Source organism: Gopherus flavomarginatus, chromosome 13 (assembly GCF_025201925.1).
Source record: "Gopherus flavomarginatus isolate rGopFla2 chromosome 13, rGopFla2.mat.asm, whole genome shotgun sequence".
Classification (NCBI taxonomy): domain Eukaryota; kingdom Metazoa; phylum Chordata; order Testudines; family Testudinidae; genus Gopherus; species Gopherus flavomarginatus.
This window is the reverse complement of record NC_066629.1, coordinates 4,350,674-4,376,597: the sequence shown is the minus strand read 5'-3', so window position 1 is coordinate 4,376,597 and position 25,924 is coordinate 4,350,674. Positions and strand designations below refer to the sequence as shown.

The 25,924-nt window shown below is 47.3% G+C and overlaps 1 protein-coding gene across 4 annotated transcripts in view; it reads left to right on the top strand.

Annotated features, from left to right (window-relative positions):
* Positions 1-24,933, top strand: part of LOC127033841 (gametocyte-specific factor 1-like) — a 30,751-nt gene extending 5,818 nt beyond the window's left edge. The window contains exons 3-8 of one of the 4 annotated variants that reach the window (XM_050922115.1): positions 1,344-1,444; positions 4,608-4,734; positions 6,109-6,195; positions 6,647-6,710; positions 12,210-12,304; positions 24,571-24,933. In XM_050922115.1, the coding sequence (XP_050778072.1) occupies positions 1,344-1,444; positions 4,608-4,734; positions 6,109-6,195; positions 6,647-6,710; positions 12,210-12,304; positions 24,571-24,674 (578 nt within the window). In that variant the 3' untranslated portion in view covers positions 24,675-24,933. Of the gene's footprint in view, positions 1-413; positions 1,445-4,607; positions 4,735-6,108; positions 6,196-6,646; positions 6,711-12,209; positions 12,305-16,328; positions 16,412-24,570 lie in introns of those variants that run through there. The other 3 variants (XM_050922114.1, XM_050922116.1, XM_050922117.1) reach the window with 3 other exon arrangements.
* Positions 24,934-25,924: the final 991 nt, after the last annotated feature.

Here is a 25,924-nt window from a genome sequence, read left to right as displayed (position 1 = left end):
CCAGTCACCTGGCCTCCACCTCTTTGTTCTCTAATTCGTCCGACTGGCTCTTGCAGAGGATGGGCCCCAGCCATCACTTGCCAGGGTACAGAATGTCCAACCATTGTCTGGGCCCAGGTAGCTAGGTGGCACTTCTACCTTCTCTTGGGGTATCTGCAAAGCTCTCTCACCCTTATCCCACTGCTTAGATACTTGTGCAACACATAGGGAAATCTGAGGCACACACAGTATTCATACAAACACGACAATTCCCACTTTGTCACAAGTAGCCTTTTGTCCTAATTACCTGTGTCAGTCTTTCTCAGTGGCCTGTCCTGCTGATCTCTGACACTGTTTAGAAAGGCTGCAAGCTGGTCCCTGGTATCAAAAAAATTGAAGAACACTGATTTATGTAATCAATCTGGCCTGTCCCCTTACTTCCAGCTCTCTAGAGAACATCCCACAGTCTGTTGTCCCTTGTTCCTTTGTGTGCATGGCCTCTGTACACCGATGGAAATGTGGGTAAATAGCATGGAAGGTGTGAGGGGAGACACATTTGTAGTGGCAGGAAAGCTGCTGGACGAACACAAACTGAATCCTGAAGAAGAGATCTGTGTATGCTTGAAAGCTTGTGTCTCTCACCATCCGAAGTTGGTCCGCACCTACCTTGTCCCTTCTATGTAACTTTTAAGTTATTTAAAGTAACTCGTGCTTCTCTGAGTCCTAATGTGAACTAGGAGGGAACATTTTCAAAAAGTGCCTGTGACTTAGGCCCTCACTATATTCAGTGGGTGTTGGGCGCTTAAGCACCTGCCAACCTCTGCACTTTATAGGGCCAAGTGCACTGTAGTGCAAATTGCAGCCGTAACTCCAGCCATGTTTGTTTTAGTTTGATTTTTTTCTTACTCCAGCAGAGATGGCCTTTGAGCATTGAAGGTAAATGCTAAAAAGGATTTACTTCAGAATGCCATGCTTCTGCTGACCCTTAGCATGTCACTACTGTACAACTAGCTAATTTGGTAGCTTCAAAGGTTTTTATAGTAATGTGTGTATTTCCACCTCACTGTTCTGCATAAGTGTCCTCATTGATATGTACGGGCACTCTGCACTACTGACTACTCTTTCCTCATTTTTAATTTAATATTCCACTCACCAAAAATCCAAAGTGAATTTGGTTGAGTGTACACGAGTGCCAACATAGCAATTTTAATTTTTTGTCTAGGCTGTTAAAAATTGATGGCTTAACCCCATTAGAGGAAAGCTCCAGTACCTAGTATTTTTCCATACTTATTAATTGTGTTGATGACATTCTTAGATATTGTTTTACAGAATGTTTTCTCGTCTTTTTATTCCTTCTCCTCCAGTTGATGCTTTGGATCCAGAGAAGTTAATACAATGTCCATATGATCGTTATCATCAAATCCGAGCCTGTCGCTTTCCCTATCATCTTATAAAGTGCAGGAAGGTAGGACAGGGTGTTAAGATCTCTAATGCACTTGGGAAATCATATTTTTGTAAATGCTAATGCATGGTGAGCTCAGTATACTTTGTTGCTTTTTGCTAGAAGGATGCATTCGCTTGCTATTAGACTGGAAGAAGCTGTCTTTATTTCATATTTATATCTGTCATCCATTTACCACTTAGTAAAAGCATTCAGTTCATATTTAGTAATGCACTTCAGATCAATGCATTTACCCTGAAGAAAGATGATACGGGTTCTTCAGAATACCTAGGTTAGTGACGGGATCCTGTTCTCTTCCAGCAATTCACTCATGGGACCAGCGTGTTTGCTTCCCACTTGAGGCCATGGAGCAAATGCAGCCAGTGTTATATGGATGCCTTCTGGCTGGCCAAAGCAAAAATGATCTGATGTTGCAGCTAATTCTTTACTTTGCAATCAGAGCAGTGCAGCTGCTAAACCATCTTTTTTTATATGGCTAATAACTCTAGTCACTTTACATCTGTCTGAAACTTTTCATCTCCTCAGTCTTCTATTCTGGGCTAGAATGCTATATATTTAACAGGAGAAGCTGCTCCTTTCTTTTGTCCTCTCAGTCAGGATCTTATTTTAACCTCTCCAGTGCTAGTGTATATTAGTTGTACTGATATAAGCACACGTATACAGGTATAACTGCATCCACATGTTAAGATGATGTACTGTATAACTGTATTGGTTAGGAATCACACCCCTAGCCAACATAGCTATAGTAATATAAAAGCCATGCAGAGCAAGCCAGAGCAGTGTGTGTTCTTCCTCTGTCTTCTTGCTCTTTTCTAAGGGTAAAGGTTCTTCATTCAGTGGGGGGTAGTAGTGCTCTTCTGTGTCCACACTAGTTTGCCTATACTGGCAAAGTGCTTTGAATATAGATGTGGCCTCAGGTGGAACATTGAGTAACTTCCCCACTGTTTCAGGAGAGTTAAATTAACTGCAAAGACGTAAGCTCTAGTGCAGGCAGGAACTTGTTCTCTAGTCTGTCGCTTACTTAATTTAAAAATAAAGGCTGAATTATTTAGGGTTTCAAGGCACTTACTCCCCATGTAGGCTTTTTAGGGCAGTTTCATCTGTGCATCAAACCATGCAAGTGATGACACTGCAACAGTTTCGCTGTGTTTGTTCTGGGACTGATCTTCAATCAGATAAATTCAGGGTGGTGTTTAAATGTAAAAGTGAACAAACATAGCCTGTATCATAAAGGATGCATATGCTTCACTGTTTCTACACTGCATTTGTGCTCAGGACCTGAGCTAAGTTTTGGCTTTCCTTTGTTTAAATCAGGAGTCGGCAACCTGTGGCACGCGTGCCAAAGATGGCACGCAAGCCAATTTTTAATGGCACGCTGGAGCCTGCCGGGGCTCCAGCGTGCCATTAAAAATCCTGGCCAGCCCGACCCGTTCTCCTCTGCCCTTTGCTCCCCCGACGGGGGCAGGAAGCAGAAGCATAGCCGTGCACATGGGGAGGGCAAATGGCCCCACTCTCCCTGCACAGCAAGCTGTGGGGTCCACGCTTCTGGGCCGGAGCACCGGGCCGAGCTCAGCAAGCTGCCGGCCCCTCCCCCGCCTTCTCCCTTCCCGTGGAGCCCTGCCGCTGCACGCAGCACTCTGGGGGTCGGGGCTGCGCACTGCCATGGGGCAGCGTTTGGCTCCGCGGGGAGGCAGACACGCCTCCCACTCACCCGGAGCTCTGCTGACGCGCGCGCAGTGCTCTGAGGGGCAGGACTGTGTGCTGCTGCGAGGCAGCGACTCTGGCTGTGCATGGGGCCTCATGGTAAGGGGCCCAGGGCTGGAGGGGTTGGATAAGGGGTGGGAGCAGTCAGTGGACAGGGAGCAGGGTGGGATCCCGGGGGGTGGCTAGGGGTAGAGGTCTCTGGAAGGGCCAGTCAAGGAGCAGGGGGGGTTGGATGGGGCATGGGAGTCCCAGGGTTTGTGAGGGGGCAGGGGGTGGATAGGAGTCAGGGGACCAGGAGCAAGGAGGGTCCTGGGGAGGCAGTTAGAGTGGGGGGGTCTCTGGAGGGGGAGGTCAGGGGACAAGGAACTCAGGGTTGTATGAGTTGGGATTCTGGGGGTCCTGTCAGGAGGCAGGGGTGTGGAGAGGGGTTGGAGCAGGCAGGGAGTTGGGGGTGGTTTGGATGGGTTGGGAGTTCTGGGAGTCCTGTCAGGAGGCGAGGAGTGGTTGGATGGGGCATGGGCCTCCCTGGGGTCTGGCTGGGGACGGGGGTGTGAATAAGGGTTGGGGCAGTCAGGGGACAGGTAGGGTCTGGTCGGGGGACAAGGAACACGGAGGCTTAGATAGTGTGTGGGATCCTGAGGGGGAGAGGTCCCAGGAGGGGTTAGTCAGGGGACAAGAAGCAGCAGGGTTGGGAGTTCTTTGGGGGGCAGTCACCCAGCCCTCTCCCCTGAGCCCTGACCTCCCCACACACACACACCATGCCCTCTGTGCTGAGACCCGCACACCCCCCAGGCCCCTGCCCTGAGCCCTGTACCTCCTTCATACACACCCAGCCCCCTGCTTGACTCCTTCATCCTCCCCGAACCATAGCCCTGACTCTGGCACACCCACCCATACCCAGCCCCCCCCTGCCCTGACACCTAAACACACCCCCATGCCCAGCCTCTAGCCCTGACTCCAGCCCTCTGGGTCCTGGCCGCCAGCCCTGCACAACCCGCTGCTTGTCTAGGGTTCTGGCTGATGGACCCTTGCCAGCCGGGGTCCTGGCCGCAGGCCTCGCTCAGCCCGCTGCTGACCTATGTGAACAGAGCCCCAGACCAGCAGCGGGCTGAGCGGGCCGGCAGCGTAAGATCAACATTTTAATTTCATTTTAAATGAAGCTTCTTAAACGTTTTGAAAACATTGTTTATTTTACAATACAACACTAGTTTAGTTATATAATATATAGACTTATAGAGAGAGATCTTCTAAAAAACATTAAAATGTATTACTGGCACGCGAAACCTTAAATTAGAGTGAATAAATGAAGACTCGGCACACCGCTTCTGAAAGATAGCTGACCCCTGGTTTAAATGTTTTCAATCTATTTCAGGATGCAGATTGCACAAACCCTCCACTAGTGACTAGAAAATACAAGGGTTAGGATGAATTCAGTGAGAGAGTACTTTTTCTGTTTCTCTAGAACCACCCTGATATTGCCGAGCAGCTAGCCACATGCCCCTTTAATGCCCGCCATCAGGTTCCCAGAGCTGAGATCAGCCATCACATATCAAGCTGTGATGACAAAAGCTGCATTGAGCAAGAGATTGGTGAGAAAATATTAGACTCCTTTGGCTGTGTAAAGTCACTGCTGGAACTCTTGGGCTAACAGCATTCTAACTTAATTTTTGCTGTTAAAGATTGTTTTAATACTCTATTATTCCATAAGCAACCCTTTACCTGTAGTGCTATGTGATACAGAAGCAGCAGGAGCCCTTGGAGACTTGAGTTTCATTCATTCTGTGTCCATGCAAATTCTCCTAAGCATCTGAGAGGCAACTGGCTTGCATTACATGTGTTATCTGCCAGAGATTTTAGCATTAAAATGGGAACTGTACATTGTGCCCTAAACTGTGTGCGTGGAAATGAGATCAAGTTGGTAATCTGGACCGCTTAGAGGAGAAAGATAGCGGCCATGAGATAGGTATGTCTCCAATGCAGATCTGATCTGATAGTGACCAAAAATCTTCATAGCCTGTCTAGTGGCTTATGTGAAATAAATTGGTCTCAGTTCAGTTCTTAATGGACAAGTGTCTAGATCATAACAATCCTCACTTCTGTTACATCCTACTTGACTGTCTTAGCAGAAGAGCCGTGACTGGGCCAGGGCGGCTGAATAACTTTCCCAGTTGAAGGTGGGTTCCTCCAGTTCAGAGTGGGGGAATTTGGGGAGGGGACTATGGGGAAGCTTTCCTACCACTGCCCATGCTGTCGGCTCTGATGAGGAGTTCACTGTCCAGGTCTGTCACCCCAGCACCTAAATCACTTGGTTATGTGGGTCATGTTCCAGTGTCTCCCCCCACTGATATCTATGTGTCTATCACTACACTGGAAAACGTATCTGTTCTCTGGCAAAAGTAGAGTTGTACTGAAGGTAGCAATGATGCGCATGTTAATGTAGACAGGGCTTAGAGCATGACAGTAGTGAAAAAACCCTCAGCAGATTTTTGTGACGTGACAATAGAAACACACCTGAACCCTCTCCCAATGTGTATGTCGGAGCAGTTGCACCATTGCTGAAAAATGTGTGCAGAATTGTTTTGCATTAGAAAAGGCTTAAAACAGGGATTGGCAAATGCAGGGGCTGCAACAGTCCTGCCAGATTTGATTTGGCCTGCCAAACATTCAGAGTTAGTTGTAGCAAACTTTCAGAGTTAGTCAGTATATAGCCTCTTAAGGTATGGCCCACCAAAAGGGTCTCATGGATTTTGTGTCCCTGTGCTACCTTCAAGGTGCCCATCCCTGGCCTAAAGAGTTTTTTGCTCCTAAGAATAGGGGAGTACTGATCAGCTTCCAGCATATGCTGCTCCTCTCCAAAGCTTAGAGCTGTTCTTCAGCTAGTTCAAAAAATGATTAATGTCCCTAAAATAGGATTGTATTTTATCCGAAAAGATTTTCTCACTAAGCATTTTCTTTGCTTTAAGTGAGTCAGTCAAATACCTGCCACAGAGAGATGATGAATACTGTCAGCATGTGGCAGCCGCCCCCATGCGACGAAGACTGGGATGAAGGTGAGGAGGTTGATGACACAAGGTGGCTCTCAGCCCCTGCTATTCCCTTCTTCTTGCCCCCAAAGAAGTGACATGGACTGAGAGAGAGGTCCCATAGATCCTTCTGCACAGATCATATGTTGGGACATCCAATTATACTGTCTCTGAACAAATTAAGTTCTCCTGCTTCACAGGCTCTACCACATGCCTGCTATTCGCTACAAAACATCTGTTGTTTTCCATGTAGTCTGTTGCACCATCTGTGCTTTGATGAAAATGATGATGATCTTTACGCTTTACGTTTCTCAATTAAATGCCTGCTTTGCTGTCACTTATGCCAAGTCTTAGCTCAATTCTCATTCCATTTTGTAAACCTAGCAGCATCTGTGCCATATTTCTCATTTTGTGTTGCTATGGTGCTTGCAGAAGTTACTCAATACTGAGCCACAATGATGTCTGTTTCCTTCGGCAGAGCTACAGGAGCAATCAAATTCTGTGTTCGTTTGGGGCACGTTCAATAGTGGCATAAACAACAGGTAACAAAAGGTGTATTTCTTGTGACAATGCTTTTCATAGATGTGCTTTCAAACTACTTTTAACTCATGCTGCTATGTTGATGGGCAGGTGCAGTTCACTTTATGAATCCTACTTTTGGAGTGATGGTGGGGAAGTTGCCACTGGCATGAATCAACATTCCTATGCCTCTTGGTCAGTGTTTTCTGTCTCCTTTTAGTTGGAGATCCATATGAGAGTATAAGAACATATTATTGCTACCAGATAATGGTTACTCTTCTAGTTCTGCTGTAGTACTATTAGTGCTGATGGTCCTGGATTCAATCCCCACTGGTTATATATTTATTGGGGGGTTACTAAACACTAAACTGTTATGCTGGGCATGATAGAAATGCAGACTGATGTCAACTCTTAGGCAATTTAGGCTTAAACTTCTGACACTAATCTGATCTTTCATGACCTGCTACAAGTAACTTTTAACAGCCAGGAGATTTTACAGGCAGTTAGAGCCCTGAGTCAGAAATAATTTTATTTTTGAAGTGTAATCACAGTGCAGGTTTGGAAAATAAAGCATAATGTGTCTGGTCATTATCTGTCTCACCCCTGAACAACCAAATCATTGTACTATGCCTTACCTGTCTAATCAAAGGTCATCAACGTTCGGCCTTCTACAGCCTGTAACAGTGACACAGAAGTGAAGGACTGAAAGTAACCTCGAGAGGTCATTTAGTCCGGGCCCGTGCACCCATGGCAGGACTAAGTATTATCTAGACAAGTGCTTTTCAATCTGGAGGTTGTGGCCCAGAAGTGGATCACGAAACAGAAGGCACTGGGTTGTGGTGACTCTGGTCAGCACTGCTGACCGGGCTGTTAAAAGTCCTGTCAGCGGTGCTGCGCAGCTAAAGCAGGCTAGTCTCTACGTGTTCCGACATTGTGCTGCACCCTCGAAGCGCCCAGCAGCAGGCCTGTCTCCTAGGTGGCGGGATGAGGGGGAGGCACGGGGCACCATGTGCTACCCCTGCCCCGAGCACTGGCTCTGCGCTGGGTGCTGGTGGGGGACAGTGCCTGTGGGCGACAGCCACATGGAGTCACTTGCATGCCTCTGCCTAGGAGCCAGACCTGCTGCTGTCTGCCTCCGGGGCACAGTGTGGTCCGTGGTGCCAGGACATGAAGGAAGCCTTCCTCTTCACCCACTGCTGTGCCACTGACTGGGAGCCACCGGAGGTAACCCCGTTCCTCCGCCTGAGCCCCCCAAACTCAGAGCTCTCTTGCACCCCAACTCCTTATCCCTGGCCCCAGCCCAGAGCCTTGACCCCCCCTCCTGCACCCCAACCTCTTGCCCTAGCCCAGAGCCCGCTCCCACACCCTGAATCTCTCATTCCTGGCCCTAACCCGCAGCCCTAACCCCCACACCCCAACTCTCTGTCCCAGCCCAGAGCCCCCCTCCCATCATAGTATAATTTCCAACTCGGGACCTTAGCGTCCAGGATATGGGTACTAGCCTAAAGTCTTCTAAGCTTAATTACCAGCTTAGATTCTGTAGCGCTGCCACCAATCAGGAATTTCAGGGCCTGATACCCTATGATCCCCCCAAACCCTTCCCTGGGGACCCCCAAGACCCAGATTCCTTGAGTCTCACAACAAAGGGGAATAAACCATTTCCCTTCCCCCTCCTTTCTTGCTCCCAGCTCTTTCCATCTCTGGGTACACTACGAGACCACCATGATTCAATTCCTTGAATCACTACACCAAGAGGAATGTTACCTCCCCCCTCCCTTCTTCCCTGGAGAGAGAGAGAGAAATGCAGAGAGTAGGTTTTTCTTTCCTCCTCCCTTTCCTTTCTCCCACCAATTCCGTGGTGAGTGCAGACTCCCTTCCCTGGAGTCTTACAAAAGATAACCAAAAAATTAATTAGATTCTAAAATAAAGAGGAAAACTTTAATAAAGAAGGAAAAACATAAAAATTGTCTCTGTAATCAAGATGGTAAGTATACAGGGTTTTTATAGCTTATAGACAATAGAAAGAAGCTTTCTCCAGCAGAAACACAATTTAAGCTACTTCCAGCAAGTACACATCTGCAAATAAAGAAAAGCAAGTTAAAAGACTATAACCGCCTTTTTACTTACTCACTATTCTGAATAGATAAGAGACTGTAGCAGGGAGATTGGCAGAAACCTGATTGCACCTCTAGTCCCGTCCAGGACCCAGAGAGAACAACGCACAAAAACAAAACCCACAAACAAAGGCTTCCCCCATCTAGATTTGAAAGTATCTTGTTTCCTGATTGGTCCTCTGGTCAGGTGTTTGGGTCCCTGTTTGTTAACCCTTTACAGGTAAAAGAGACATTAACCCTTAACTCTTTGTTTATGACACCCCCACACCTTGAATCCCTCATCCCCAGCTCTCTTGGATCAACTATTCGCCAGAAAAAAAGTTTGAAAATCACTGATCTAGGCCATCCCTCACAGCTGTCTGTCTAACCTGCTCTTAAAAATCTCCAGTGATGGAGATTCCACAACCTTCCTAGGCAATTTAGTCCAGTGCTTAACCACCCTGACAGGAAGGTTTTCCTAATGTCCAACCTAAACCATGCTGAAATTTAAGCCCATTGTTTCTTGACCTATTCTCAGATGTTAAAGAGAACAATTTTTCTCCCTTTTCCTTGTAACAACCTTTTATCTACTTGAAAACTGTTATCACGTCCCTTCTCAGTCTTCTCTTCTCTTTAGCTGCTCTTCTCCAGACTAAACAAGCCCATTTTTTTCAATCTTTCCTCATAGGTCATGTTTTCTAGGCCTTGAATCATTTTTGTTGCTTTTCTCTGGACTTTTTTCAATTTGTCCACATCTTTCCTGAAATGTGGCATCCAGAATTGGACTGAATTCCCCTGCTCTACTCCATGCTGCTTACATGTCAACTGAAGAATTATTTCTCGGATCTTGCTTACAACACTCCTGCTAATGCATCTCAAAATTATGTTGACTCATATTTAGCTTATGATCCACTATGATCCCCAGATCTCGTTCTTCAGTACTCCGTCCTGGGCAGTCATTTCCCATTTTGTATGTGTTCAATTGATAGTGGAGTATTCTGGATTTGTCCTTACTGAATTTCATCCTGTCATGGGTTCCCTTGGGGGTGCCACCTGGAACTGGGGTTCCACTATGGCTCACCAGCCTGGGATCTCTCTTAGCACTGCACTGCACTGCTGTGACAGGGTATAGACCACTCCCACCAGCATTCACAGAGGCAAGGCACACCCAGCTGCAGTTGCATACAGGCTTTGGACAGCCACTGCATGAACCAACAATAGAGAAGCTACAGCCAAAATAACCCCCAGCCTGAGACCCCAGAGTTGTACCATCCTGCCCCGATCAAAACATTGACCAGTATGAATTTATTACCCAGTTTGCCACTCCCTCAATGTGGAGAGGACCATGCATACTCGTGTTAACCAGGCTGAGATTTTTCCCAAGACACTTTGGTCACAGGCACACGGGTTTAGATAAAATCCATCTTGTGTAGTTAATAAACTTGTTTTTTGCTTTAAGTGATTATAAATGATAGAACACAGACCAAAGCGGATTACCTAGTAAATAAACAGAACTGAAAACTAAGCCTAAAATTCTAGGAAGATTGGATATGAATTAGCAAATTCTCACACTGGCTGACAATATAAGCAGGCTTGCAGATCCTTAAGGGACAAGTTGCATTTGTTTTAGAGCTTGGGGTCTCGTACTCCATTCCAAGACTTTTTCTTTCAGAGCTTCTGTCTGTTGAGTTGTAGGGGAATGAAGAACAACCGATGATGTCACACTCTGCCTTATATAGCTTTTTCATATGGCAGGAACTCTGTTTCAAACTTGGTTTCCAGACCAGTTTTTGGAAAAATTCAGGTATCCAAAATGGAGTCCAGAGACATGTGATCTGGTCACACGCCCTTGTGGAATCGTAGCAGCCATAACTTACAGGCTGGCCTTCCAGGAAGGCTAAGCTATTCCACAGCCCATTGTCGTTGTTGATGAGCCAGTAGCTCTCTTTGGCTTTTTCATTGTTGTATCTGAAAGGCTGGCTGTGGGTGTTTTCTAGAGTAAGCCCATTTGAAATATAGATACCTAGTCAATATTCATAACTTCAGATACAAAAATGATACATACATACAAATAGGATAATTGTATTCAGCAAATCATAATTTTCCCAATGACTCCTTACATGACCCATCTTGTACAAAATGCTTCATAATTATGCCATGATCATATCCTAATAATATTACTATGATGAATATGGAGTGTAGTGTGTCACATCCTATTTACTTCAGACCATTTCTCCAGTTTGTCCAGATAACTTTGAATTTTAATCGTATTCTCCAAGGCACTTTCAACCCCTTGCAGCTTGGTATCGTCTGCAAATTTTATGAATGTGCTCTGTGCCATTATCTAAATCACTGATGAAGATATTGAACAGAACTGAACCCAGGACAGATACCTGTGGGACCCCACTCAATATGCCCTTCTAGCTTGACAGTGAACCACCTACTCTCTGTGAATGATTTTCCAACCAGTTATTCACCCACCTTATAGTAGCTCAATCTAGGTTGTATTTCCCTAGTTTGTTTACGAGGAGGTCATGCAAGTCAGAATCAAAAGCCTTATTAAACTTAAGATGCACCACATCTACCACTCCCCTCCCCCATCCACAAGGCTTGTTACCCTGTCAAAGAAAGCTATTAGGTTGGTTTGACATGGTTTGTTCTTGGCAAATCCATGCTGACTGTTACTTATCGCTTTATTTTCTAGTATTCTGCAATTTGATTGCGTAATTATTTTCTCCATTATCTTCCCAAGTACTGATGTTAAGATGACTGGTCTGTAATTCCCCAGATTGTCCTTATTCCCATTTTTCTAGATTGGCACTATATTTGCCCCTTTTCCAATCCTCTGGAATCTCTCCTGTCTTCCATGACTTTTCAAAGATAATCGCTTGTGGCTCAGATATCTCCTCAGTCAGCACCTTGTGTATTTTAGGATGTATTTCATCAAGCCCTGCCAACTTGAAGACATTCAACTTGTCTAAGTAATTTTTAACTTTTTCTTTCCCTATTTTAGCCTCTGATCCTACCTCATTTTCACTGGCATTTACTGTTCGACATCTGCATGAAGTCTGCGTATATAGAGACTACTAGGGCATGTGTGCTGAGATGCCATTTACAGTTGAGGGCAGTGCAATATTTATAATCAAGCTTTAACTCTGATTTTTCTTGCTGTCTTTGACTTATTTATTTCTTGTTTGGATAACTGATTCATTGGGGATTTTAGTCAAAAAGTAAATGGCATCAACATATTCTACACTCTTTTGTCTAGCCTTTGTGAGGAGAAGTAACTGTTCTGATTGCATGAAGGTTTGTTTAAAGTGACATACTCTGTCTTCTTCAGTGTTAGAAAAATACTCATATTTATAGTAAAAGATACTTGGCTAGAAGTAGTACACGTGTGTAGGATAATTCTTATTTGATCTCTTTCAGCCCTGGGTCCAGCGTAATGATGGAACCAAAGAATAAGCTAATGCCAGGCATGAGAGCACCCAGGTCCTTGCCATATAGCCTATCCTGGAAAAGCAGTAAGTGTAAAGGCAGGTGGTCTCCCCATTCTGTAAGCTGGGGCCTGGCCTACATGTTAGCTGAAAGTGGAACGGGCTAACTTTTTTCTCTGTGTTTGTATTCTGTGTGTCAGCATTCTCCTACATAAACCGAAATGCTCTTATTCCTACCATCAGCAAGTGGAGATGGAGAGCTCTGTAACACGGTCCTCCCTAGAAGCAGGTGCATTTCTGTGATGGGTGGAGTATCCTCTGTGTCCAGGTTTTATTTCACTGTAGGCGGTATTGTGGCAAAGGTTGTCTGGCTCCCTGTATTGCCCCCATTACTATGGCATCTGACATCTAAATGTTAGATTATTATTCACTGCTATTGGTTGAACAAAAGTCAAGGCTTAAAAACAGGTCTGAGTTTGGCACAGTGGAGCTCAACACAGTTCTAGTTCTTCAGGTATAGCTGCTACGGGAGCAGGGCTCACTGAGGTGAGCAAATCTGCCAAATAAGCGCAGGACCCACCAAGGTAGAGGAGGAACTTTGTCACAATTTATACACATTAAATGTCGTTTGCCATTTTGTTGCCCAATCACTTAGTTTTGTGAAATCTTTTTGAAGTGCTTCACAGTCTGCTTTGGTCTTAACTATCTTGAGTAGTTTAGTATCATCTGCAAACTTTGCCACCTCACTGTTTACCCCTTTCTCCAGATCATTTATGAATAAATTGAATAGGATTGGTCCTAGGACTGACCCCTGGGGAACACCACTAGTTACCCCTCTCCGTTCTGAGAATGTACCATTAATTCCTACCCTTTGTTCCCTGTCTTTTAGCCAGTTCTCAGTCCATGAAAGGACCTTCCCTTTTATCCCATGACAGCTTAATTTATGTAAGAGCCTTTGGTGAGGGACCTTGTCAAGGCTTTCTGGAAATCTAAGTATACTATGTCCACTGGATCCCCCTTGTCAACATGTTTGTTGACCCCTTCAAAGAACTCTAATAGATTAGTAAGACACGATTTTCCTTTACAGAAACCATGTTGACTATTGCTCAACAGTTTGTTTTTCTATGTGTTTGACAATTTTATTCTTAACTATTGTTTCGACTAATTTGCCCAGTACCGATGTTAGACTTACTGGTCTGTAATTGCCGGGATCACTTCTAGACCCCTTTTTAAATATTGGTGTTACATTAGCTAACTTCCAGTCATTGGGTACCGAAGCTGATTTAAAGGACAGATTACAAATCTTAGTTAATAGTTCCGCAACTTCATATTTGAGTTCTTTCAGAACTTTTGGGTGAATGCCATCGGGTCCTGGTGACTTGTTAATGTTGAGTTTATCAATTAATTCCAAAACCTCCTCTAGTGATACTTCAGTCTGTGACAGTTCCTCAGATTTGTCACCTACAAAAGCCAGTTCAGGTTTGGGAATCTCCCTGACATCCTCAGCCATGAAGACTGAAGCAAAGATCCATTTAGTTTCTCCACAATGACTTTATCGTCTTTAAGCTCTCCTTTTGTATTTCGATCGTCAAGGGGCCTGTCAAATAACCTAATCCCAGATTTGGACCTTAGCGTCCAAAATATGGGGGTTAGCATGAAAACCTCCAAGCTTAGTTACCAGCTTGGACCTGGTACTGCTGCCACCACCCAAAAAATTAGAGTGTTTTGGTGCACTCTGGTCCCCCCAAAAACCTTCTCTTGGGACCCAAAGACCCAAATCCCTTGAGTCTCACAACAAAGGGAAATAATTCTTTTTCCCTTCCCCCCTCCAGGTGCTCCTGGAGAGCTAAACAGAAGCAAACTCCGTGAGTCTAAACAGAGGGACTCCCCCTCCCCGTTCCCAGTCCTGGAAAACAGAATTACCTCCCTCTTCACCCAGAGGGAATGCAAATTCAGGCTAGTCAATCTAACACACACAGATCTCCCTCTGACTTCTTCCTCCCACCAATTCCCTGGTGAGCTGCAGACCCAATTCCCTGGAATTTCCCACTAAAGAAAAACTCCAACAGGTCTTAAAAAGAAAGCTTTATATAAAAAGAAAAATACATAAAAATGGTCTCTCTGTATTAAGGTGACAAATACAGGGTCAATTGCTTAAAAGAATATTGAATAAACAGCCTTATTCAAAAGAATACAATTCAAAGCACTCCAGAAACTATAGACATGTAAATACAAAAACAACAAACCCTTTGGTACTCACAACTTGGAAACAGAAGATTAGAAAGCAAAAAATAGAAATCACTCCTCATCCGAGAGAGCGTACAGGCAGGCAGACAAAGACTTCACACACAACAAACCCTCCACCCCGATTTGAAAAAGTCTTGTTTCCTGATTGGTCCTCTGGTCAGGTGGTTCAGATTACTTCTTTCCAGGTGAAAGAGACATTAACCCTTAGCTATCTGTTTATGACAGGGCCCCACTGGGTGTTTAGCAGGCTTCCTGCTTCTGATGTACTTAAAAAAACATTTTGTTATTACCTTTTGAGTTTTTGGCTAGCCGTTCTTCAAACTCCTTTTTGGCTTTTCTTATTACGCTCTTGCACTTAAGCTGGCAGTGTTTGTGCTCCTTTCTATTTGCCTCACTAGGATTTGACTTCCACTTTTTAAAGGAAGTCTTTCTATCTCACTGCTTCTTTTACATGGTGGTTAAGCCACAGTGGCTCTTTTAGTTCTTTTACTGTGTTTCTTAATTTGGGGTATACATTGAAGTTGGGCCTCCATTATAGTGTCTTTTAAAAAGGGCCCATGCAACTTGCAGGGATTTCACTTCAATCACTGTACCTTTTAACTTTTGTTTAACTAACCCCCTCGTTTTGTAACCTCCTCTTGATAGAATTCAAAGAGTGTGGTTTAGATCATGGCTGGTCAACAAGAAAAATGTAAGACCAGGGACTCCAGCCCCAGAGCACCCATGGAGGCAGCGCCTATGCCCACCTCAATGCATGGGGCCATGCAATGTTGCCAACTCCCATGATTTTTTGACAGTTCTCACAATATTTGATCAGTTTCTTCAAGTGGCAGTTCATAGATGCAGGTCACTAGGAAAGAATCTCAGCTTTCATTTAAAAAAGGTAAGTCTATGGCCCTCATGGTTGTGGAGAAAAGCTTTAAAATGAGATCTGACCAAGACCCTAACATCTCAGAAACCAGCAGATGAATAACATACGGTCAATATTTTTAAAAAGCTCATGATTATTAAGCCAATCTCATGGGCCTGACTCCTGATTTTTGAACATCGGGGTTGGCGATACTCTTCGGTTATGCCACGATCTCTTGAGAAACACCAGCAGAACCAGTTGTCTGGTAAATGTGCTGAATTCTTTTGACATCTTCAACTCTAAAAGGAAGATGAAAGAATGGGGAGTTTCAATTTTAAACAACAACAACACAGGCCCTCATGCTGCCTCTCCCCTATGCCTGCCCATGGGGAGCCCTGAATCATGGTCATTCATCCAGAAGTGTGTGAAAATTATGCAGCAATGGCAGGTTGACAAGGTGTACCTGGCACTTTGTGGCCCCCTGCTTGAGGCCCTGAGGTCCTACTATATCACAACCCAAAAAGGAGCAGCAAAGGTGGGTCCTGCAGGTCTGCCTAGTAAGGCTGCAGAGAACCAGCCAATCAGAGCCCAGCAGGCTCAGATACAAGAAGGTGCAGAGGCAGACTGCAGGTCAGTCCCTGGCTGGGGCCAGAGTGGTGAGGAGGAGGACTGTGCTCTGGCCAAAGTTGCTCAACATGCTGCATCTGCGAAACCTAGGAGCTCACAGCTCTAGGACTAAGTCAACGGACGGAGATAGAGAGACCAGGTGGGAAGAGGCCCAGCGAATGCAGCAACAACCAATTAAAGGAGGCCATACAGAGTTGCTGTTTATAGGGTTCATGGGATGGGATCTAGAGCAGTGGGCAGGCTGTTGTCCCCGCTTTCACTAACAAAGTAGACTAAGCCCCAGGAAGGGGACAAGGCTTGTTCCGAAGAGCAGGATTCAAAGGGCCCAGAGATGGGATTGAAGCATCTAGAGGGGGGTGACAGTTGTTGAACTCTTTCCTACTTCAGAAGGTGTTCATCCATTTTTGACTGTGTGACTTGGCCAGAGGGCAGAGCCGCTGAAGGTGACAACCTACAGGGGGTGCCAGGAGCAGGAAGTACTTCAGTACCAGATGCAGCAGCAGGAGTCAGTCAAGAGGTGATTGTCCCCCCATTACAGGCAGCAAGTGGTAAGGTTGTAAATGGGTTTCACTTACTACTATTTCAATATTTATTGCCTAGAAGCCCCAGATGAGATTGAGGCCTTCTTGTTCCAGATGCTGCACAGACCCCAACTGATACTGACTCCCTGTTGTTCTGGGCACTGCACAGTGACAAAATGAGAGACACGCACTTGTCTCTGTGCTGAAGATCTTACAATACAATTAGACAAGGAATGTTACCCATTTCACAGGTAATGAAACTGAGGCACAGGGAAATGAAGTGACTCTTTCAAGTCAGCAGCAAAACTGGGAATTGAAGCCAGATCTCCTGAGGTCTAGCCCATGCCTTAGCCACAACACTAGCCAACACCAGCCAACACCTATCAGCTGGGGCTCAGACTCCATTTGGAGGAGCAGGGTCTGAGTACCAACTCACTGTTACTGTGATGTTCTCAGTGCCCATGATGTCATGCACAGTGACACCCACGCAGTCCAGGTGGGTGCAGGCTTGTTACAGTGTTGAGGCTCCCAGAGGAAAATTGGGAAGTTAACAACAATGTTTATTCAGGGAGATCCAGCCAATGACCCCCTGAGGGGGATTGTGGTGGAAAGAACAGGTCAGACCCAGGACTGCATTGAGGCAATCCAGGGGCATCAGGTCCTGCCCCTGTACAATGGTCCCAAGCTTAGGTGGATTGGCATGGACCACCTGCTGGATGAGTGGAGACTCACCACCACACTTCTCCCCTGTTCAGATGACTGCTTCCATACTTTGTTTGAGTTGGGGTCTGTGCTGGAGGACAGAGGTCTCGCTTCCCATTCATCCAATCAGTGGCTGTTTATGGGAGCCCCAGGCACATGCCTACTCCTGGGACGGACCAATTGCATCTACGCCAAGGCTTGCCCAGCAGCATCAATATCTCAGCCAATGAGACATTGGGAGAAATGTGACTTCATCAGAACAAAATCTCATTGGACAATCAGTGATCCTAGGAAGAGAACAATGTTATCCAACAACTTCTAAGAGCTGCTTCCAACTCGTCTGGTTGTCCTATTCCCAACAATAATCTACAGACCTGTCTGAGCTATGGTCAGATCCCCAGCAGATGTATGTCTGCTCAGCTCTGCTAAATTTGAATAAGCTACATCAACTTCCACCAGCCATGCAACAGACCCCTTGGGTCAGACTCTCCGCACCCTTGAGATGTAGAGAACAAAAAAGATTCACCAAGTCCAACGAGGAATAGAAACATTTGCTTTATCCTCTCACCTAGATAATCCTGGTGATGTGACAGATTTCTCTTGGAATCTCTTCTAATCGTATCTCGATCCAGCTGGGCTTCAGCAAGACCCTGGGACACTGTAAACATGAAACTTTTGATAGCAGATTAAAATGTGTGAGCAAGGGAAACCCATATCTGTGGGGATATTAGTGCTGCTGTAAAGTGCATTTTCCTCCCAGTTACCACCCAAGATTGCTGATGTCCATTCCCTTATGCCAGCTGTGATCCTCCGCTACAGGCGCACTGTGCTCAACACAGGGATTCATTATTCTGGATATCAGCTTGGTACAATGTAGAGGTGTATTAGGGCTGCTCTATGTTACACTGAGCTGCCAGTGGCCCCAAGATGTGCAGTGCAGCTGCCACTGTTACACACGGGTGCGGAATGTGACTAGAGAGCTCAAAGGAGCATAACAAAGCCGAGAGTGGAAAGGTTCAGCCTTCGCAGAGCAGTGCAGGGCTCTGACTGCTGTGCAGAGCAGAAAGTTGGCTACTTCTACGAGGAGCCTGCCTCGGTTTGTGTGTGGTTAGCTCGTTGCAAAGTTAAAAAGGAAAGGAATGCATTTGTCAGGCCCAAGCTCTCCTTGTGTTAATGTGGAAGAGGCAACTGTGGCAGTGCACTGTGCCTTGCCCACATTGCATTGTTCTCACTCCCTACATTCCCTCTCTGCTAGCAGGAGCCGCAGCCAATCCTTTGCACTGGTCCCAGCACACAGTTGAAAAAAGAAAAATGTTGTATGAATATTTTAACAACCTTGAAATTGTTACCACAAACATGGCCTAGTTACTGATTTTGGGTGGTATTTTTCTGAGATTTCGAAGCACAAATCTTATGGAAAGCTAGCGGGAGTTATTCTAAAGACATCCCATCCCTTTGAGAATCCTGTCACCTTATCTCAGAGTTGGGTGAAAGTTACCTAGCACGGGCAAGTGCTCCATAATTAACATCACAGCTGAGCCTCCATTCTCTGCCCAATTTTGTGCCCTACTGCTAAAATCCACCAAAAACTAGTCAAAACAGCCTCATTCTTGGCAGGTGAGATCTGAGGCCGAGGTAGAAATGAACAGGAGACTTACATTTCCCAAGGTTCACCACGATGAAAACTGTGGCCACTGCAATGCAAATCACCAGCAGGATATACAGGATCGCAATGGCCTTTCCTTGGGTGGAGCTGGAGAGGCAAAGAGTTGTGGGGAGCAACACTGGTTAGATCTCTCAATGCGGGATCATCCCCTTCTACATTCCCTTTTCGGAGAGACTGAACATAGTTCCCTACAAGAGAAGATGACTGGACAAAGGGAGGTGAGGGATTCACAGTAGGGTAAATACCTTGAGGTAGTTCTCAGCCTTGTCTGTGTTCCATTTTCCATGTTGGGAGTCCTTCTCGCTTTTGGCAATATGGGGAGGGAAAGTGAGTGTGACCCCCAAATTGAGAAGCCCCTGCCTTCAAGGGAGCATGAGAATCCTCTCAGGCTCTAACGGGAAGATATGGGCAGGCTCACAGGTGGTAGGGTGACCAGATGTCCTGATTTTATAGGGACAGACCCAATTTTTGTGTCTCTCTTATATAGGTTCCTATTATCCCCAACCCATCCCGATTTTTCACACTTGCTGTCTGGTCACCCTACCCACAGGACCAGTTTCATCCCTCGAATGGCAACACTAAAGACACTGGACTGACCCAGCGATGAGTTTGCCCCATGATAAGAAAGGAGTTTATATGAATGACTGAAATATCCAGACTTAACCAAGACACTACTTGGGAGAGAGAAAGAAACAGTCCTGATTGTTGGCACCGACCAACTTCAAATTAGCGAAGCCAGGAATCGGACACAGGCCTCCTGACTCCCAGGGCAGCTCCTTAATCACAAGCCCACCCTTCCTCAGGCCAGCTCACCTTTACTGCGTTTCCCAGGTGTGCTGCTCACTCCCTGCACTGTCAGTTCCACCTGCTCAGAGTTGTCCCATTTGGGATAGGAGATGTCCGGGTGCATGGCTGTGGATATCTCTGTTCTGCTCCTTGCCATCAGTGCAGTTGATATGGATATGAGCCGTCATCATAACTTTCCAGGGCAACAGACACCCATGGTCACATTTCCCATTCTCACAATTACCGACTCCGCTAATGCAGGGTTTTGTCCTCCCCTGTGCATCCACAGGGCAGAGTCTAGGGAAGGCAGGTTGTGTAATTGAATGTGGTCTATGGGGGTTTCAGGAGCAGGTCATTTGATCCTGCAAACAATTGCCCTGTTCACCATTATGGAAGTGGTGTGCGAAGCAACCGCAGCTCACCCAGCGGGGATGTCACCGTGGGAAGAGCTGATTGGAGGTCAAAGGAGAGAAAACTCAGTGTTGTCCTGGCGCAGGCTGCTGTTTACAACTGTTATTGCTCCCCCGGCTAGCCAGTCGTGCTCAGGAACCCAGTCCGACAGTGTCATGCAGGGATCGACAAGGATCTGTGCTGATTTCTCTCTCATGAGAGCAGGATTGGGGCCTCAGGTGGTGGAAAGAGTCCCGGACCCGTGTCACTCTTGCTAGACGTAGCTGAGAAACACCTTTGGGGGCAGCTCCTCAGATGGTGGGAATGATCAGAGCTGAAATCAGTGTCAATTCACAGCAGCTGAGGATCGACCACTGCTTTCCTTTGGTCTTTTTGCAGAGCGATCTGAGCTGCAAAGGGTCGGGGGGTTCCCAAACCCAAGTGCCTTAAAGTGCAGCCCTGCTTGCAAAAGAGCATCCAGTAACTCGTGCAGATTGTCTAGCTGCAGTAAAACAACAAACAGGAAACCATCCCCATCAGTAAGTGTAATTCACAGCTGCTTGGATGCAAACCCTGCTAGTGTTGGGGAAGAGGAGAGAGAGATTTAGGAGCTAAACTGTCCAGGTGAGGTTTTTCATGGCCCTGGGACAGACTGAATGGCACCCCCAGACCCCGTTGTCCTAATTCCCTCCCCTCACACACACTTCCTTTTTGATCTGGAGGATATTTTCCGACCCTAGACATGTGAGGCATTTGCTACAGGAGCAGGTCACTGGAAGGAGGGTGGTGATGGGAAAGCGGGGACCGGGCAGGGGTGGGGGTCAGGGGACATTCCTTCCAATTAAGGTGAAAGAGAAAGACACCAGGAGCCTTTTACCAAAAGGAGAAAAGTGGGGGAAAGAAACACGCTTGGTGTTTAGACTTTAAGGAGTGAAACTCTCTGATCTCGCTTCCAGTCTGGGTGGGAAGTGAAGTTCTGCACTGAAAGAAGAGCAAATGCAAAAGAGAGTCCTCTTTAATAAGACAAGATGCCCCCAGTAAACTAAGTGATGAATACAAGCCCCATCTTCCTCTTGAATCTAAGAGATGTCCTGGAATGAGGCAGGGCCACCCAGAGGTGGGGCAAGTGGGGCAATTTGCCCTGGGTCCTGCAGGGGCCCCCACAAGAGTATAGTATTCTATAGTATTGCAACTTTTTTATGGAAGGGGCCCCCGAAATTGCTTGGCCCCAGGCCCCCTGGATTCTCTGGGCAGCCGGAAAGAGGTTAAAGAGCTTTCAGCAGCCATTGCTGAGCAGAGTGGAAAACAACACAAATTACGTGCTGTGTACTTGGTAGTCCATTCACCCGATGGTGACAAATCTGTGCAGATCATCTATTGTTGGTCTCATGGTGTGCCCTCTGATGACTGTGCAAGCCAATTCTAGAGGTGCATATTTTGCTGCAGATGGTGCATGGGAAGTTTGCAGTCAGTGGATTGTGCACTGCTGATGCTCTGTGACGTCGTTCGTGTGCCTCTTGTAGACGCCGGCAGCGGCCTTCCTCAAAGGCGATGCAGGTATTTCTGACTGTTGCACGACACTGAGGATGCCACCAGCGACAGAACACAGTGTCCCTAGGTTTGATACTGCTGTACTGCAGATTGGCTTTGATGGAGTCCTTGTAATATTTCTGTGAATGACCTATATGCCAGATGCCCTGGGAGAGCTCACCATACAGAAGCTGACGGGGAAATCTGTTGGCATCCCTGTGGCTGACATGACCGGTCCAACGTAGCTGCGACTTCATGATCATCATTTCGATGCTTATCATCTGGGCTCTCTTGAGAACCTCGAGATTGGGCACTTTGTCTTGCCGCAGGTCTTCATGATGTAGTGGACGCAGCGCATGTGGAATGCTTTGAGCTGCTTGATGTGGCACCGATATACTGTCCCTTTTACGCACCTGTACAAAAGATGAGAGAATAGCTCTGTACACAAGCAGTTTATACTCCTTTTTCATGACAGGCGAAGTGTTGTCTGATGGAGTCACATCAGCCCCCTTCAACATCACCAACGGTGTGAAACAAGTATGTGTACATGCTGTGTAAACATGTGTAAAAGCCACCAAAATAAAATAAAAAAACGGGGAAGGAGGGCAGCTAAATATTTTCTTTGCTTGGGGCAGCAAAAAATGTAGAGCTAGCCCTGCACAGAGGCCAGAAAAGCAGCCTAGGGAGCTGGAGGCAGAGCAGCAGCCAGGCTGAGGCAGAGTGATGGAGCTGGGGCTGGAGCAGTCTGGAGCCAGGTGTGGTGTGCAGCTGGGGAGAGCAAGGGGGGACTCTGGGCAGTTTGCCCTGCACAGGGAGATGCCTCAGCCAAGAGGCTCTGCAGGCCAGACTTGTAGGGGGATTGTAACCCTGACAGGTTGGGGGGTTGGAGACAGGGCAGGGGGTTTGGCAGGGGCTGGCTGTGGGCACGGGGTGCAGAGGTGGCTGCAGGCGGGGTGGGGGGGCGGCTGATGCGGGCAGGGCAGGGGGTGCAGCAGAGGCAGCTGGAGCCCCGGCCCTTTAAATTGCCCCCAAGCCTCCCGCTATCCCAGGGCTCTGGGGGCTATTTAAAGGGCCCGGGGCTCCCCTGCTTCTGCCCCGCCTCGGACCTTTTAAATAGCCATGGGAGCTCTGGGGAATGCATGGGGGCGGCGGGTCTCCAGTGGCTATTTAAAGGACAGGGTGGCAGAGGCAGCTGGAGCCCTGGCCCTTTAAATAGCCCCCGGAGCCCCCCACTATCCCAGGGCTCTGGGGGCTATTTAAAGGACCTGGAGCTCCAGCTGGGAGAGTGGGGCTGCAGGGTAGGGCTTGCCGCACTCCAGCTGGAGCTCCAGCTGGGAGAGCGGGGCTTGCCGTACTCCAGTTGGAGCTCCAGCCAGGAGAGCGGGGCTTGCCCCGCTCTGGCCAGAGCTCCAACTGGGAGAATGGGGCTTGCTGCGCTCCGACTGGAGCTCCAGCCAGGAGAGCGGGGCTGCGGGGCAGCTTTCCGTGCTCCGACCGGAGCTCAAGCCGAGAGAGCGGGGCTGCGGGGCAGCCGTGCTCCAGCAAGCGCTTTGGTCAGAGGAGCGGGGCCATGGAAGACCCCGGAGCAGACCTCAGCCAGGGTCAGTAAAAAAAAAAAAATTAAAAAGGCGCCTAAGGCACGGGGCCCTCTTAGCCGTGGGGCCCGATTCCCGGGAATCGGCTGAATCGGCCTAAAGCTGGCCCTGATTGGGGGTGATGCTGGGAAGAAGGAAGGGTTCTGCCACCTAGAGCCTGAGGCTGCTGCTGGGCTCAGGATGTCGGGCTCTGCTGAATGGCTAAGTAGGTACTGAGCAAAGCCAGTGGGGAACGTCAGTGAAACATTTTTGTCAAAACGCTGATCTCCGTGAACACCTCATGGGAAAGGGTTCTTTGGGCTTTGACACACACGGCAACTTGGAAAATCTGAGTCCCATCCTTTTGGCTCTTGAAACCAGAAAATCCAGTTTTCTGGTTCAAAATCAAGGTCAGCTCCAGACACCAGACAACCAAGCACATGCTTGGAGCAGCACCTTGGGGAGGGGCGGTGTTCAGGTTTTTTTTGTTTTTTCGGCAGTGTGTCGCTTGGAGGGGCAGGGGCTTTGGGCTGTACAGCGCTCGGAGGGGGGGCGCTTGTGCCGCACGGTGCTTGGGGGGGGGGGCGGGAGCTTGGTGCGGCACTCGAGGGAGGTGGAGTCTTTGGGAGGTGTGGCGCTCGGATGGGGGGGCGGGGGCTTCAGGTGGCATGGTGGTGGGACGGTGGGGTGGAACTCTTCTTTTTTGTTCGGGGGCTTGTTCAAAATGACTGTTTGAAACTAATCCATAGTTAAACAAAATAGTCAAACAAAACATTTTCACCTGAACCAAATTGGGAGAGGGTTGATAAACCTGGTGGATTTTTTGTTTTTGTTTGGCTTTTATTTTGTCCTGCTTTGGGACAGGAAACTCACATTTCCTTGGGCAGGAATTGGCTGTGATGAGAATCTGGCCCCACGGCTGTACTGAGAACTCTGGACATCAGTGTCTGTACTGAGCACTGTAGGACTGATGGCATCAGCTCTGCGTGAGACCCATTTATAGCAGTGGAACCATATTGGCCCCATTGTGTAAGGTCAGGGTGATTGTGGGAAGTTCTCTGGTCTTCCAAGCTAGGGCTGTAGGAGCAAATGCTTCTCAGCATGTCAAGCTGTTTGGTTTTAAAAAGCTTCTCCATTCTGTGCATGGAAGGAACTTGGGGGAAGATGAGCTTGTGCCCTGGGGAATGAAGGCTGTCCAGCTGGCTGGAGTGAGGTGCGCCCAGCGCAGGAGAGCAAAGACCCTGGACACACTTCAGTCTGACCTGAGTCTGGCTAAAATCTGCTCCACTAAGGAGCATCTCCAATTAAATGTGGCCTCTGACCCCTTGTAATTCTGGGCCTCTGGCTAACAGAACTGAGCCCTGATCCATGTAGACAACTATGTTTCACTCCTAGACACGCTACCCTGCTTCTCCTCTTCCTTCCAAATCCTGTAACGTGTCATCTCTGCTTGCTTGCAGGGACATCAATGACCTTCAGTCCCAAGATGGAAGTGAAAGAGACCCCAAGATCCTGGCAGTGTCCCCCCTGCCAGGAGAACTGGGAAGCAGATGAGTATCCATGAAGAAACTCTTGTCTCGGTCACTGGCATGTGGCACCTATGGCTTACAGGACTTGACTGAAGCTGTGGTACTATAGTGTAGGTGTAATCCACCCCCTCGAGGATGTAGCTAGGTCAGTGGAAGAGGTCTTTCATTGACCTGCCAGTGTCTATACCAGGGCTTAAATTGGCTTAACTACATCTCTCGAGGGATGAATGTTTCACATTCCGAAGGGACATTGTGAGGTCGGCATAAGTTTTAGTGTAGACCAGGCCTTAGAGTGTGAAAACACACACCATGCTGCCTTTAGCGTTACCTGTCACTACTATACCTTGTCTACACATGGAAGCTGACTGGCATTCAGTGATCCTTCCCTGAGTACTTCAGAATCCGTGACTTCAATTCCAGAATAATTCATGTGCTTCATAAGTGAAGAAATCCTGGAATACAATGATGCTTGTTCTGAAATAGCCCCCACCTCATTGGGCCACTATCCCAGAATAGCTACTCTGGTCAACTCCCCCTGTAGATAACTCCGTTTAGACCACTGTGGGCTTTTGTTTTAAATAGGATTAAAGGTTTGGTGTTTGTGGTGGCTAGTGTTTCACTCGACCAGTTTAACACATGCTAGAGTATGACTGCTTTGTCTTGACTCGTTTATTAAACTAAGCTGTATAATGCAACACTTACCAGCTTTAAATTCTAAACTTGGTGTCCAGTGGGCAGGGGTCTGAGGAGGTGTGGTTAACATGTCAAATCCTACTATGGCCAAAGTATGCTGTAGCTGGCAAGGCTGTGTGTGCACTTGGGGGACACTGGCAGGCTTACCCCCTGCTGAGCTCCTTTGTCCCACTGAGCTCCCACAGATTCAATATTGTTGGAATTTGACATCAGGGCTTTGGGGCTGCAGGTTTAATATGGTGGCACTTTGTTCCAGGAGCTGAGGTTTCTCCTGTGCCTGTTGGCTTATCCAAAGCAGTGGGAATCTCTTCCCTGAACCCCCATAGCATGGACAAGGCCAGATCCCCTGCTACTCAAATCAGTGAGAGCAACCACTGGCTCCTCCGGGACAGGACTGAGCCTTCCTGCTGGATCTTGCATAAGTAGTTAACGCATTTCAAGGGACCATTCATGGTGAAGTGGCCTGTTAACACCCCTCCAATCATAAGGGGGAAGGCAGCTGTGGGGCAGGGAGAGTTGTTAGTGGATTATAGCTCCAGTCTCTCTCTCCAGTCCATGATTTTTGGTGTCTAGCAGAGTTAGGAATTTCAGC